Source organism: Marmota marmota, unplaced genomic scaffold (genome assembly GCF_001458135.2).
Source record: "Marmota marmota marmota unplaced genomic scaffold, marMar, whole genome shotgun sequence".
Taxonomy (NCBI): domain Eukaryota; kingdom Metazoa; phylum Chordata; class Mammalia; order Rodentia; family Sciuridae; genus Marmota; species Marmota marmota.
The window spans coordinates 200,242-216,897 of record NW_026000144.1 but is presented as its reverse complement, the minus strand read 5'-3'; the positions used below and the strand labels follow the sequence as shown (position 1 = coordinate 216,897).

The 16,656-nt window shown below is 31.1% G+C and overlaps 1 protein-coding gene across 1 annotated transcript in view; it reads left to right on the top strand.

The window, feature by feature from the left end:
* The first annotated feature begins 1,646 nt into the window (after positions 1-1,646).
* The window catches only part of LOC107160635 (ovostatin homolog 2-like), a 54,874-nt gene continuing 39,864 nt past the window's right edge, over positions 1,647-16,656 (top strand). Inside the window, exons 1-11 of the mRNA XM_015507295.1 lie at positions 1,647-1,711; positions 2,020-2,203; positions 3,103-3,259; positions 4,711-4,763; positions 5,240-5,260; positions 5,905-6,073; positions 6,658-6,742; positions 10,532-10,649; positions 13,613-13,724; positions 15,172-15,281; positions 15,620-15,778. Of these exons, the coding sequence (XP_015362781.1) occupies positions 1,647-1,711; positions 2,020-2,203; positions 3,103-3,259; positions 4,711-4,763; positions 5,240-5,260; positions 5,905-6,073; positions 6,658-6,742; positions 10,532-10,649; positions 13,613-13,724; positions 15,172-15,281; positions 15,620-15,778 (1,233 nt within the window). The remainder of the gene's footprint in view (positions 1,712-2,019; positions 2,204-3,102; positions 3,260-4,710; positions 4,764-5,239; positions 5,261-5,904; positions 6,074-6,657; positions 6,743-10,531; positions 10,650-13,612; positions 13,725-15,171; positions 15,282-15,619; positions 15,779-16,656) is intronic.

Here is a 16,656-nt window from a genome sequence, read left to right as displayed (position 1 = left end):
ATGTTGGGTTCATATATAAATTTTCTGGGATCAGAGCCCATTGGCCAGAAGACTAAGCTGATCACATGAAATTATTTTGGTATATCACAATCATGGAGGGCGAGCTACCAAGAAAGCATGTTGGTTCTCAAGACAATTTTTAAAAATAGTGTATGACATATACTTTTGATAACACTGAGTTGTCTGGATAAAAGCAAGAAAATTAGGGTCATTTATTCAACATAAAAGTTTTGCATTTGGAAATATACAAACACTTTAGAGAAGTTTCACTACTTTAGATTATTGGCCTTGGGTATAAATATTTGGTTACTCTATACATAATCTGCTTTGTGGTGTCTTAGATGCTGGAGAATGAAAACTGGTGTGTTTCAATTATTTTGGAAGCTAGTAACTTAATTTAATATGAAGAGTCATTCTAATCATAAGCCTAATAGGCTGTCAGAGGAAAGGGTATCAGTCAAAACCAGAAAATAACAGTTTGAGGTTCCATTGGAATGAACTTATACCTTAAAATTATCAGGGAAGGCCAACAGTAGAAAATTAGCTTCTCTAGCAAATTTGAAGAGAGTTGTCTTTCTATGCAGGGTTGGAGGGAAGGCACACAGAGACAGAAGTCCTAGATGGGAATGAGTAAAGAAGTAATGTCTCAGCTCTACTGAGAGCAATGTGGTCAGAATTTTCATAAACACTATTCTGTCTTGGTAAAAATATGTGGTCAACAAGGAGGCCCTGTTCTCACGTGCTTTAGATCTCGTAGTTGCATGTATTTTACCACTTGCCTTATAAGTCCTCAGCTATTATGTAACACACTGCAGACTGTCAAGAGTTTTCCAGTTTCTTTGCCATGGCTTGTTTGCTTTATAGAAATGAGATGTTTTTCAATTAAGATTATGGTATTGTTGTTTGCCAAGAAGTGGTGTGTGTGTGTGTGTGTGTGTGTGTGTGTTATTCTATTTAAAGATTTATTCCTATGTTGGGAGAAGATACTGAACATGGGTAAAGTAAACGTCATCAAGAAAATTACATTAAATGTTGAATGCATATCAACATTTTAAATGTTGAATTCTGCATTCTGAAATTATAAAAGAATCACTTAACAATTTCAGTTATATATAAAATCAGCCTATAAGGAGATCTGTTTGCATCATGTTTTGGCAATATCATAAATGCCCCTTCTCTCATAAGTCTGAAAAATTTACGTTTTGGGAATTGGTATGATAATTCTTTGGAGAAGCAATTTCTTCCAAGTGCTACCCTGGTGTAGCAGTGTTTTGATAACTGCGGTTAGTCCTGTGAGTGAAGTTTGGAAATGTGTCCAAAGTGTCACACAACTAGTTTCTTTGTTTTTCCTCTTTCTTCCTGTCCAACTTGTGCTGCTGATTCTAAAACCAGAGCATTATTCAGTGAACTTAAGCATGAACTTTATATAAAGTGATACTCCCTGGAGAAGAAATAGGAGATGTGATTTAAATGTGACAGGTGGGTCTCCTGACATTTGCTCCAAAAAGAAATTGATCTTTCATTGTGCATGACTATAAAAGCAATGATATAAAAAGGCAGAACAGAATGAAGAGAGAGTTGAAGTAGCTGATTTCTAATGAGAAAGTTTATTTTAAAGTTGTTGCTGTTCAGGCATTGGGATTAAAATGGTGCCTACCATTTTGCTGAGCACCTTTTTGCTTCATTGGACTATTGCTGTGGCTTCAGAACTGTAAGGGAATACTCACTATTTATACTAAACTACTAAAAATATGACCTTGTTAAAATAAGTCCAAATAAAATTTAATTGTCTTTTATCATTTCAACTTCTACAACTGAGTGCTGATTTTTCCTATAAGTGCTTAGCAAGCATAACATCTTAATCTTAAGACATCTCTTTCTCTACCAAAATTTGTTGTAATGCTACCTATCATAAATGTGTATTTTAGGAATATTTCAATAAGCTAAAATAGCTTCTGGTGGATGTTATGTATTTTTCATATTCTTGTTTATAGAATGTTGGTTATTTTCTTTGCATAGGCAATATATCCTGTGGGTCCCCTCTGTGATACAGAGTTATTCTGCAGAAATAGCTTGCCTCCATCTTTTAAACCTCAATGAATCTGCATCCTTGAGTGTTTTCTTAGAATATGATGGATCTAATACCACAATTTTTGACCTGTCTGTGGGAGAAGACACCTTCTATGCTTGTGCAGATTTCAAGGTGAGGAACTGAATTTACTATTTCAGAGCTGCAGATGAGGACATTAAATTATTATTAAAAGATTATTTTTAAATAACAAAACTAGATTTTGGATGAGTTGTAAAAATTAGGGGGCACAATTAGGAATTCCAGAGAGGCAAGGAATAAAAGGAAAATTTATACATGCAGCAAGACTAATGAAATGTTGCTAATCTTCTATCATAAGAATTGATAATGAGATAACTACCTCACTTTAGATAGTAAAAATGTTTCACATTGTGAGGAAAGAAAATTTAGGGAAAAAAAGAAAGGTTTGAATTCAGGGCAACAGCAACAAAAAAAGTAAATGGAAGTCAAGAAGATACAAACACAGTTTATTAGAAAGTGTCCTCATGCTAAATTAAGCAATTGTAACAAGCAATCATTAATTCTTTTTTAAATTTTTAAATTTGTTTTAATTAGTTATACATGACAGTAGAATGTACTTATATACTTTAGTATATCATACATAGATGGAATATATTTTCTCATTTTTCTGAGTATACATATTGTAGAATCATATTGGTCATACAGTCACATACATACATAAAGTAATAATGTCTGTTTCACTCTACTATCTTTCTAATCCCCACATCCTCTGCCTTCCCCTCCTTTCACTTCCCTCTACCTAATCTAAGGTAACACTATTCTTTCTTTTTTTTTGCATTACAATTCTTAATACACATATATACCACAAATTTTGTATCTCTATTTGTATATAAAGAATGTTGACACCCAATTCAACTCTTCATACATGTACTTTGTATAATGAGGTCCATCACATTCCACCATCCTTGAGTTCACAAGGATCTCTCTGCCTAACAAGTCAAATTAAGACATTATTTATGATTTTCAAATTCTCTGCTTTCCTATATCAACAGGTCTCTCAGAAGTCTTCTGAACAGTTTGCTTTTGTGACACTCTTGGCTAAGGGAGATACTCTTACAATCTTTGAGAGGAGATCTGTAGCAATCAGTTCAGAGGAGAAAGTAACTTTTGTGCAGACAGATAAGCCCATCTATAAACCTGGAGAGAATGGTAAGTCAAAAATCCCCTTTCCTTTGTATCATTGACTTTAGAAATACATTCTTCAAATTAAAAGCAATCCAAACATGTAAGATTTAGTCATGTTATCCTCAATATCATTGGATCATAAATTTTAAAAAATCTTATTGATGATCTAGGTAAAGTATGGGATAGTACCCTTTAACACAAGTCACTGAATATTTTGATTTGTAAAATTTACCCATCTTCCCCTTCCCTGTGTATAAACTCTAGTAACATAAAGGTATAAAGGTTCAAGCATGGAATGGGGAGTATAATTGATTTATTTGAATCATTGCTCCATAGTTTGCCAATTGGGCAAGTTAATTAACCATCTTCTTTTTTTTAAAAAACATCAGAAATTTATTAGTTGCTCAAAACATTACAGTGATCTTGACATATCATATATCATACATTTGTTTCAAATGGGATATGAATTCTTATTATTCCCACGTGTACAGATTGCAGGATCACATTGATTATACAGCCACGTTTATACATACTGCTATACTAGTGTCTGATTAACCCTCTTCTTAAGGTTCAATTATATCCTATGTAGAGAAAATGAAAATTTATCTCAAGAATATTGTGATAATGAATAGTAAAAGTGCCAATATTAAAGAGTGCCTAACACATAGTAAAGATCTCATAAGTGATATTTATTATTTTCACTATTATTACTGATTATCATAAGTGTAACTAGATGGATGATAACCTAGGCAGAACCCTGTATTTTTTTTATTACTATAATAAGAAGAAGGTGGCAGAAGGATGCAAAACTAGTGTTCCAAAGGGATTGGTTTTGGCTTGGTTAAAAAATATATATTGGGTTTTGTCAAATAAGTTTTCATCTTTGGAATTTAGTTTTCTCATTTTTAAATTTAAAGTTGATTAAAAGTATCTTTACATTTGGTCCTGATGAATATTATATGTTGCTATGGTTTATTGAAAAGAAGTACATGAACTAAATACAGAATTTTTATACTGAGATTTTTTGCTGCATTATATCATCTCTTCTGAATTTATTAAGTGTTATGATGATAGCTTCTATATTCTGTATGCAAAAAGAATCAAAATTTTTCTTTTCAACTGTTAGCTAGCATCAATTTAGTTTTTTAGGAGTACTGTGTTCTCTCTTTCATCATACATTTGACATATTGTTCCTTCTATGACTATTTCTGCCACTTGGTCTTTAAGTGTTCCTCTGGCTCTTGGGGTAAAAGTCTCTGCTGGTAGCAGCAGCCAGTGTGTCAGCTTTGGTCATAGCAAAACACCATTAAGAGAAGAATGACAAATGCAATAAGAGATATTTCTTTCCCAGTGAAACTCAGTCTCAAAGGGTCAAATTGGAGCTGGGAAAAAAGGGGAATATGGTATTCTGTGATAGCAGGACAATTTAATTTCTTTATGTATTTGAAAAAGATTTTTCCTTTGTTTTCTTTTAGTTAAATTTCGCATTGTGACATTGGATACCCACTTCAAACCTATTGAGGATTTGGTGAGTTCAGTCATTTCTAATGGTGCAATAACATTTGAACATATTAAACAAATCCATAGCTATCTAACACATCTTCAGGAAGCTTTCTAAATGCATGCAAATAAGGTTCCAAAGTAGAGTACAAGATAGGTATAACTTCAGTGCTAACCTCATATTTAAATATAAACTTTCATTTATAGGGAGTTGAGTTACAATTTTTTAGGTCTTTTTATCAAATAAAGAAGCGCGTGCATGCGTGCACACATGCACACACACACACACACACAAAACCACACAAACACACAAGTTGCATGAAACTTCTTTCTACTTCCCAGAGAAATTTAGGTTCTATTTCATATTTGGGATGTGTTTGGCACTTTTATCTATAGAAATTTTGTTCTCTGAGAATCAAGGGCTAATTCTACAAGATATCATATGTATAGTATAGTATTTGGCCAAAAGAAATGTGCTATTAATCTGTGTTTTCTCTCTTTCAGTATCCTTTAATCACACTTCAGGTAAGAGAACTGCTTTTTGTATCCATTATTTTAATTACTCATATAAATAATGTATGTCTTGTTCTTGTTTCTATAATTAGAAATCAAGATGACTGAAATAAAGAGAAGACAGTCTTTATGTGCATTACTCTGTAAGGCATCAGATTGAGATCTAAATTAAAGTCTGTTCCTTTTTATATTAGCATGTTGGGCAAATGCAATATCTTGGTTTTTATGGAATATAAAAGATTAGACTCTAAAGCAGATATATATTTGAAAGGGTCTGATTTTGGTTGCCAAGCCCTTTTCAGTCTTAATTAATTCATATCTTATTATAAGAAAATGGAAAACACAAATACCTAAAATATAGAAATATATGAGAAAGTGACATTATTATAAAGTGGATTGTTTGCTTTTAGAAAATAATTAACAGTTTCCTTGTACCAGTTTGTCTAAAGTATTGTGGCCTTCAATTTATTTGCTATCTTATGCCTATTAGTAAATAGCTTGAATTTTAATACATTCAGAATACATTACTGAAGTGATGTTGTTTTAATGATTTAAGACAATTAGTTCCATATAATGATAGTACTTTCTTTACTTCTAAAATAAAGAAGGAAAGAAAAATATGCAATTTCTGATTGTCTTTATTTATTGTTTCCTAGGATCCTCAAAACAATAAGATTTTTCAATGGCAAAATGTGACCTCTTTCAGAAATATTACCCAACTGTCATTCCAATTGATTTCAGAACCAATGATTGGAGATTATACAGTTGTTGTAAAAGGAAAATCAGGAAATACACTGATACATGAATTTACTGTTAATAGATACGGTAACCAATTTCTAGGTTTTATTTTCTCATATAAATGAGTTCAAATAAATGAGTAAAATTTTACATTAGACTTAGGCGAATGTAGGTGAAGCTTGATTTGGTTTTCTGCAATCATCTTCTGTTCTCTTATCAATCCTTTCTTGCTCCTCACTCATTATTCTGATCCCTACTTATCTGTTTCCCCTAGGAAACATCTATTTTTTAGAATCCAGATAGTTTTCTAGAATGTATTTAATATATTTCAACAACAACAACAAATGAACCCAGGGACTTGTGTATGCTTGGCAAGCACTCAACCAACTGAGCCATATCCCAGACCCTGTAAAGTTATGAGGACAGGAAAAAGGAAAAAAGAAGGGAGGGGGGATACTGAATTCTTAATGAGACACTATCACTTACTGTGGTGGACTAGTTTCACATACAAGTGGGGGCAATTGAAACATGGTCAGCACAAATGTAAAAATAGGAAAAAATTATGCCATCATAATTTTTTTATGCATCATCACTATGGTTATCTACATGATTTCCATTAGTTTTTCTTCCAGCCATATGGGAGCTGAAAATATATATCTCTTTGTTTTCAGTGTTGCCCAAGTTTGAAGTTAAGGTCAGTGCTCCACAAACAATAACTATTTCAGATGATGAATTTCAAGTGGACACATGTGCTAAGTAAGTATTTATTATGATTTGTCCCCACAGGTAACAGAAAGCTCAGAGATAACAAAATAGTTTAGCTATTAAATTTGTTCATATGCTCACATTAAAATTCTTAGAGTATTTTTGAATATTTGAAAAATATAAAGGAAAATGTAAGAAATTAGCTATAATTAATTGTACTCATTGTCATTAACATTGTGATTAGTTTTCCTGTAATCTTTTAGGAATATTTTCTTTGACAGCAATCTTACCTTCTTTTCTACAATACTTAAGAAAATATTTTTTCCTTATTATGTCATCCTTTTAAACTATTCTAATTCCTTTCTCTATCAACATATCTTTACATAGTTATCTTTAGCAAATTCACTGAACCATTATTATTTTATTATCTAACATGTGGGCTGTTCCATTTTATTTTTTTAGTAATTAATAATTTTGTAGCATGTACCATTCTATATTACTGTATAATAACTTTGAATTAACAGTTGTTTACTTAGAAAAGATTTACAAAAGGGGAAATACCAAGACAAAATAGATAAAAATCTTGTAATCTTTTGATTGCCTTATTGCTCACCAAAGTATTGTGCCAAGGTACAATTCCAACAGCTGGTACAAAAGTACCTACCTCACTTAGTCTTCACAATCACTGAATATTCCCATAAAAAATAAAATGAATATGAAAAGAGGGGAAAGAAAATCTAACATAGATACAATAAAATATTATTAATTGTATCTTTAAAATACATAAAAATAATAACAGAAAATGAGCTATTGAAATTGTCATAGTGGAACTAAGGAATTTTATACTTTAATTTGAATTCACTTGAGTCCTCTTAATACAAACAATCCAAATTTCTATTTTCTCCTTGGGAAATTATTTCTGATTACTGATATGCTACTTAGTGTCAAATCTCTCTGGCATATAGTGTAAAGTTTCAAGAAGTCAGAATAATGATCGTAATTTAAAGTAATGTAAGAAATAACTTTTCCAACACTAAGGGAGCCCTTTGCTGACAGAACCAGGATTTACACCTGGGCTTTATAGCTTTAAAGATACTTCTCGATTAATAATTCCATTATACTTTATGTAAACACTTAAAATATCAATATTTGCCATATCTGTGAAATAATTTATGGCTGACATAAATTACTATTTTTTTAGTATTTTGGCAGTATATTAAAGATACATTATGTAAAGAACTGTATAGTAAACATGTGAGGATAATTTTTGAAGTTCTTCAGAATCTTGGAAACTTTTAGTCTTTTTTAAAGTAGTATTTAATATCTTTGAATTCTAGGGAAATGATCATAAAATTTTTCAGAGTTTCAATGTGAATCTGTGCCAGAATTAATATATGTGAGATTACATATTATCTGTTAAAAATCATGGGATAATCAACATAAGAATGAAGAAATCAAAGATCATAAACTGGTTTTGCTAGAAAACCCTACACGAAGCCAGAAATTTTAATGCCTTTCGCATTTCTAATGTATTCAAATACCTTGTATTATGCTAAGAAAGTACAACCCCACAAATCAGGAGACCCAAAATGTTTATGCAAAACTTTCTAAGCCAAACACTAACATGAAATTGATTGTTTCTTACATTACTTTAAATTATGATCATTATTCTGACTTCTTGAAACTTAACATTATATGCCAGATACATTTGACATTAAATAGCATATCAGTAATCAGCAATAATAATCTCCTGCCACATGACCAGGCAACTACATAGGAGCTGTGCTTGCTGCAAAGATGTTACTGAGCAGGCTTTGATGGAAGGACGTGAAGTCACTGTCCAGATCTCAATTAACACAATCAAGGAGTTACCTTTTGGGGGTTGAATAGTACTGTACCAGTTGTGCCCAGAGATTTAGTTGGAATGGCTAAGGAAAACAACAGCAAAATTAGATTATTTTAGCAAACAATTTCAGAAATGAATTAGGCTTTTAAGAGTGAAGAAAATTTACCTACAGATAAAGAGATTTTTAATAAATTCCATTAGCACCATCAAAAGCTTTTCAAATCACAAAGGGCTTTCCTGCTCTGTGCTGCATGAAGAAGTAAACTACATGTTCCAGGGACAAACCTTAGTCTGTAAATAGTTGTATGGTAAAAATTTTATTTTATAAATAAAAGATAGAAGAAATAATAAGATATTTGTCTTATAATTCTTACATCTTACATGCATTAATGAGACCTAACATTTTTGGCCCAATCTTAGTTCAACTTCTATTTTACATGTGGTTGATAATTAGAACTAACAAATGATTATAGTAATTTAAGTTGAATCAAGATGTCAAAAGCATAAAGTATTTTTATAAAAAAAGAGAAATAGGTTAGCGGAATGACAGGAGAACAGACCATGGAGTGAAACAGATCTGAGTTTGAGTTTTCATTCTTTCAATCACAACATGGGGAAGTTAGCAAATCTCAGTTTACTAATCAAGTTCACTGGAAAAATTAAATCATATAAATAAAGATCTGGTACAGATCAAAGTCCAACAGTCATAAAAGCAAAATATTGTAATCTATAAATTTCCTAATATTAAGATTGATTATCTCCTATGTATTTGCTCTCTATTTTTCTAAATTCAAGTGGAAAGAATCCTTAAGTTAAAAAATACAAGGGGGAGAAATGAATTACAGTAGAGGGGGTAGAGAGACAAGAGGGGAGGGGAGGGGAGGGGAGGGGGGGATAGTAGAGGATAGGAAAGGCAGCAGAATACAACAGACACTAGTATGGCAATATGTAAATCAATGGATGTGTAACTGATGTGATTCTGCAATCTGTATACGGGGTAAAAATGGGAGTTCATAACCCACTTGAATCAAAGTGTGAAATATGATATATCAAGAACTATGTAATGTTTTGAACAACCAACAATAAAAATTTAAAAAAATTAAAAAAAAGAAAAAAAACAAACACTGATATTGACTAGCTTTGTGTTTGGTTGAAATTTTGTTGTTGTTGTCAATGGATCTTTATGTATTTATATGTGGTCTGAGAATGGAACCTAGTGCCTCACACATGCTAGGCAAGTGCTCTACCACTGTGCCACAACCCAAGCCCACTGGTTGAAATTTTTCAAAAATTTGCATTATAGTTTTAGGAGAAAATGAGGTAATTTGTGTTGTGCTTGTATTATGCTAAGAAAGTGCAACCCACAAATCAGAAGACCCAAATGTTTATGCAATGTGCTATGTACAAAAATACTTTCTAAACCAAACACTAACATGAAATTGGTTGTTTCTTACATTACTTTAAATTATGATCATAATTCTGATCACTCCAGAAGGTATTATAATTTTATTCAAAATATATCCAATTTATGTCAGTTCCAGAAATTTTTTGATTTTTGGAGTGGCAAAATGAGCATTGTTACTTAAAATGCTGATCTGGACATACTTCAAGAACCTGAATCATCCCAGATTTACTTACTTAAATACATATTTTCTGCTAAAGAAAGAGTCACAACTAATTTTTTTCTGATACTTCTATCAGATTAAAAATTATTTTAAAAAATTAATCATTAAATTTTATTTGTTGAGATTTTAGATTACTTCAGATACTATGTTACTGAATTTGGTTTTTTAAAAAGCAGCCACATCCTCCTAATAAATCAATTGACCAATTCTGCTAGGAAGACAGTGCCAATAGGTGAGGATTTGTAATTGAATTGGGTTAGATTCAAGTCTTCATAGTTCAGAGATTTCATGTATAATTGTTGAAAGAGTCCAGAAAATACTGCTCTCATGTCATTCATCTGTAATCACAAGTGCACCTTTTCCCACTAGGTACACTTATGGCCAGTCTGTGCAAGGAAAAGCCCAAATCCGAGTATGCAGAAAATTTTTTTCTTCTACAAGTTGTGAGAATGAAAACAATGAAATATGTGAGCAATTTACTGCACAGGTACTAACTATAATACTAAAAAAATCTAATTTTTGGCTATTTTATTTCTTTGATTTCATTTATAAAAAGGACTTAACACTATTTTCATTTTGTATAAAATGGAGGACTCAATTACAAAGGGTAAAAAATAAGGAGAAAATACAATGTCTAAAAGTTTCTTACTCTCTAGGCAATGTATATTGTTATTTATTTATCAGTTTTTAGAATTTTTAAAATTTGAAAAAGATTTTTTTGCGTTCTTCATTTTATATACTAAGTGGCCTCCCCAATCTTTAAATAAACTAATCTGCATTATTTTTCACTATGCAGCCTAGACTTGTCCTTTTAATACAGCTTATGTTCAAACATCTGCAATTCAGATCATATACATCTATTGCTTTAGATTTGCAGTGGTATGTGTATGATGCTGGGGATTGAATTTGGGGCCTTAATATGTCCCCACACCCTGAGATTCATACGTCAAGCCCATAGTTGCTTTCTTCATCTATAACATCATAACTTTAAGATAATGACTCCACCCATTTCTTTTAGTGAGAATTGACTTTGGAATTCCCGTAGTGAAATTTGCATATATCCCATAGTATATATCTGGTTGTCCTGAAGTTACTCCTCAAATTTGATGATCACCCTCTAGGTAAATATCAATAATTGCATATACAGGCAAAAAGAACCCCTAACTTTGTATAGGAAATGCAGGCTAAGAAGTGTTAAATGAATTTCTTCCACATCAGTTGCACATCGTTTCACTGAGGTTGTGATGTAATGCAGTCAACCATTTTACCTAGTGAAAGGTGTTCATTCAGCTAATGTTTTTTCTTTCCCTATATGAAAAACATAGCATTAAAAAAATCTGATGCAACAATCTCTATGTGAGAAGTTTTATTTATTTGAAACATTCCTTGGAGTGAGTTTCCTGAATCTAGGAAACTATAGATTGATATAAACATAAAGATTATTTCAAGAAATATTAGCATATTGCTATCCATAAATTTTAGGCATTCAAATTCTTGTCAGCAAAACATGGGAGTATATTTCCAAAGTTATTTCTAGCAATATATTTAAGACTTCAATTTTTTATCATTTTGGCAGACAAATTTATTTTGTTTTAACATGTATTATCTAATTCCTAGCTAATTTGGGCATCTTTTCATATTTTTGTTATTAATTTGGATTTGGTCTTTTGAGAACTATTAATTGGCTATGTTTTTCCCTATTAATATAAAACTAAAACTTTCTTTCATTATAAACATTATTCTCTATCCTCTAAGCAAATTTTTCCAGTATATTTAATTAAGTCAAAGCATTGACTTTGAAATTATGCTATTTTTGACATCCCAAGGTTCTTACCATTTATGGGTTTCAGGATTAGGGAGAAAATGTCTGATTTGTCCTTCTGTTGTACATGTAACTACCTAAGTATGCTTTAAGAGTATTTCAATTTCTTTAGTAAACATAAAATTAATTTTTTATATGTTTAATATAAGAAGTTTGTTTTCTCCCATACGGATATTGAGTTCATAGCACTCATTTTACATGTTTGCTTTCCCTCTTCATTCTAAATGACTCTTGTGTTTGTCTATTGTATAGGTTTTTAGTATAGTCTTATGTTATTTTGGGGTCATCATCATTAGCCTTCATCTTATTAATTCTTTTTCCTAATATTTTTAGTTGAAACTTTAAATATACAGTCATCCCTCCCTATCAATGGAAGTTGGATCCACAACCCCCATATACGAAAATCTATAGATAGCCGGGGCGCTTCTATAAAAGGGTGTAGATTTGCATATAGCCTAGCACATCCTCCAGTATACTTTAAACCTCTCTAGAGTACTTATGATATGTACAAATGTACATGTGATTTCAATAGTTGTTATACTGTATTATTAAGGAATAATGACAAGTAAAAAAGTCTGCTTGCGTTCAGTGCAGGTACACTTTTTTCCAAATATTTTTTCCATTATTGGTTAAATCCATGGGTGTGGAGCCCATGAATACAAAGCTTCATTTAGTAATACACATATTCAGTGCTTTATATTTTTCTTTCGCCACACAGCTTAACATTATTTGATGCAAAGCATTTTTCCTTTACCCCAATATCTAGATTCTTACTAGTTTATATTATTTTTCTCTTTGAAGGATTACTGAAAATGTTTTTCTCCTAATTTTAAAGACATTAAGATTCTTTTGGCCACTTTTAATTATTTCATTTTAATTTGTATTATTTAGACAAAGTAGAAGTAATGTTTTTGATGTCATTGATAAAATAGTTCCTAGTCTAGAGGAGTACACACTCTACAAACTACACACTTGTTTAGCTCCAACACCTTTTAACTCTGTGGCCTTGAGTAGGTTATATAATGTACTTGTGTTTCAGTTTATTCATCCTTATAATTGGTTTAATAATAGTGCCTGGCTCGTATGACAGTTTTGAGGACCAAATGAATTGACAGGTACTTCTGTTTAAAATTTAAATTAGTAAATATTTTTTTCAAATAAAACAAAATCTTTTAAATTATTGATGTTACTGGTCAAAGGTTATCTACAGATTTTTCCTTATTTTAAATGAACAATTGATCTGAAGAAGTGTTTATTTTGATAGTATACCTTTAAAGAGTGATTATTTTCCACCTGTTTTAATGCCTTTCAAGATGATTTTAATTAAAAGTAATTAAATATTACTTTAAAAATATTATTCAACTTCATTTCCATCCTTTAATCTCTTCCCATTGACACTGCTTTCAATAGAATTTATTTTGAATCTGTAAAATAAAGATTATCTACTTTACCTTTTTTTGATATGCTGATATAATCTTTCCCCTCCCCTCCCTTCTCCTCTTTAGTTTTTTTTCTTTAATTATTTCAAAAGTCAGGGTTGGTGGTTATATACTTTTGCTAAAATTTCATAGTTTTTAAAATACTCTTAAATCCCTAACTTTTCCACTATATTTCTCTTTATTTTTCAGTTGAAAAATGGTTGTGTTTCTCAAATTGTACATACAAAAATCTTCCAATTTTATCGTTCTGGACTTTTTATGACATTGAATATCAATGTAGTTGTTACAGAATTTGGGACAGGTAAGAATTGAATTTTATGTACAACTGGGATATCAGCTTACTGGGAAGAAGCTTTTTGAGTTAGCAGTATGCACAAAATACACATCAATTATTGCTCAAACTGGTAAAATGTACTTTTTGCTTTTAGGTCAACTTGAGGTTTGTTTTTGAATAAAATTCTCCTAATTATATTTAAAGATAGAATAATTATGTAACTTTTTTATATTTTCATCTGTTTTTGTGACTCTATTAATCAGAAGTAGTAGACTTGAGCTAATAAATTGGCTATTCCTTTTTAATTTATTTATATATATATATATATATATATATATATATANATATATATATATATATATATATATATATATATATATATATATATATATATCAATTGATAAAAAAATTTACCAAAGTCTAACATCTGATTTAATTCTCAGTGTTTAAAATCTATGTCCCCAGGACCAATCCAGTTTTTTTTTTTTTAAACACAGTCACATTTTGTTTACCTTGCTTAACAGCTATAAGCAAAGTAGAGAACTTCTGTCAAATACTCAACCCAGAGTGGCCCACACCCTAGAATAACTGTTAGGCTCTTTATGGAAGTTTATCAACCCCTGATTTATTAGAATTGGGAACATTTGCAAGTGAAAAAAAAAACTATTAGTGAGAAAATAATTTTGTACTATGTATGTACAAACTCATACATATATAGTGAGTGCTCAGTAAATATTTGTAAAAAGAATAAAAAACCAGGAAAGTGAGATTTTAATTTGGGCAAGGGAACCAGTTGAATTGCTCATAATTTCTTGTTACTTAAAAAGGGGTTGGACGTATGCTATTTAGTGATTTATGTACATATACTTGATCAATATTGTGATAGCTCTCACAATAGGTGAGTTTGTCACACTTACTATTAGCAACTTAGCTAAATATGTTTCATTCTGCCTATTTACTTGGTTTTTTGATATCTCAAGCCATTTCTTTTTACTTTGCTTTTCAAATCTGAATAAAGTCTAAATATTACATTTATTTTGTAGTGTCGAGAAAGTTTTCAGAAAGTGAAAATCCTATTGTGGAGATGTTTAAGATATTCTCCATCATAAAGTTACAAGCCAGAACTGAGTGAATTGATAGGAAGGAAGAATTTGAGAGCATTTTCTCCTGCTCCTGATTTAATTATTTCCATACTAACATCATCATTCCTTTTGAAGATACAGATTGTGTGTATTTCAAACAATTTACATCTCCTTTTCAATATAGAACAAAAATGTAAACCTGTGTTTAGAGAGTTCTCACATGTACCATGTACCTTAAGCTTTTTTTTTTTTTCTTTTGGGGTTTTGAGATTGAAGCCAGGGCCTTGCCCATGTTAGGCAAATGCTCCATCATGGAGCTATATCCCCAGCTCTGAAATATTTGGTGGAATAGTTAATTCTTTCTGGACACTGTGTTTCCTCATTTCTTACAGGTGTACAGATCAGTGAAAAGACCTCCATTTTTATCACTCCATTGCTTGGCAGAGTGAACTTTGAGAATACGGACCCTTTCTATAGAAGAGGAATTTCTTATTTTGGAACTGTAGGTTTAACTTTAAAAAATGCAGGTCCTATTTCATTTTATTAGATCACTGATTATCCTTTGAAAATTTCTGGATACTTTTTTTTCTACTTTCATAATACATTTTCAGTATTACCATGTCTGATATACTGAAAAAGTCCTAGGCTAACAGTAATAAATACAATCTTAGCTGTTTCCATATTTTATATATAAACACATAAATACTTAATGAAACATCTTTCTGTTCATTAGAATTTAAGAAAATTTCTATTGTGTGATCAAAGTTAAGGACAGAAAATTATTTCTCTGTAGGAATATGACATTTTATATTCAAAGAGTATTAACATTTTTTTGTACAGCTTAAATTTTATGGTCCTAATAATGTACCTTTGGTGAGCAAGTTATTGCAATTGGAGCTCAATGATAAATTTATAGGAAATTACACTACAGATGAGGATGGTGAAGCTCAGTTTTCCATCGATACTTCAGACATATTTGATCCAGAGTTCAATCTGAAGGTAAGACATCAAAGAACAGATGAAGACTGGTAGGTATCCCATGTCATATTCAAATGTTAGTAATTTTGAACATTAGGAATCTCTCTCTCTCTCTCTCTCTCTCTCTCTCTGTCTCTCTCTGCCTCTGCCTCTCTCTCACTCTCCCTCTCCCTCTTTCTTTCTCTTTTACAGATCCTCTCTCTGAGGGTATTTTTTTTTTAAATTATTGTTTATTTTTAGTTACATGACAGCAGAATCCATTTTGATATAATTATTCAAGCATAGAATATATCTTATTCTAGTTAGAATCTCACTCTTATGGATGTGCATAACAGTGGGATTTACTGTGATGTTTTCATATATGTACATGTGAAAATCACGTCAGATTCATTCTACTGTCTCTTAAAAGACAACATATGTTTTGTTATTTGCTTGTTGGTTAAATAATGTGTGAGATTTGCTCAAGATGATGAAAAGATAATGATACTACAATACAATCATTATAAGTTCTATAACAACCAGTATTTTCTTCTGAGGAGTTAGAAATAGCTCATGAAGAAAATTTGGCTTTTTTTTTTCCCTCAGATCATTTCATACATAAATAAGGGAAATACTCTGATTTCTCTTTTCTGCTGCTTAAATGGAATTTTGCAGTTAAACAATTTGTCAGTCTTCAAATGTAGCTTCAGGAAACAGAGATTACATTTCATTCTCTTTCAATCAAAAGTAAGAAACAATTTATTGTTAGTCTAGTAAAATGTTTATACAATTATGGTATAAAAGAGAAAGCTATTATTATTTCGCTTCCAATAACTCCACAATGAAATGTCAGCCCCAAGCTAAGTTTCCTCCTTGCTTGGAAGACATGTCTTCTGTTACTGTCTTTGGAAGTCTTTGCC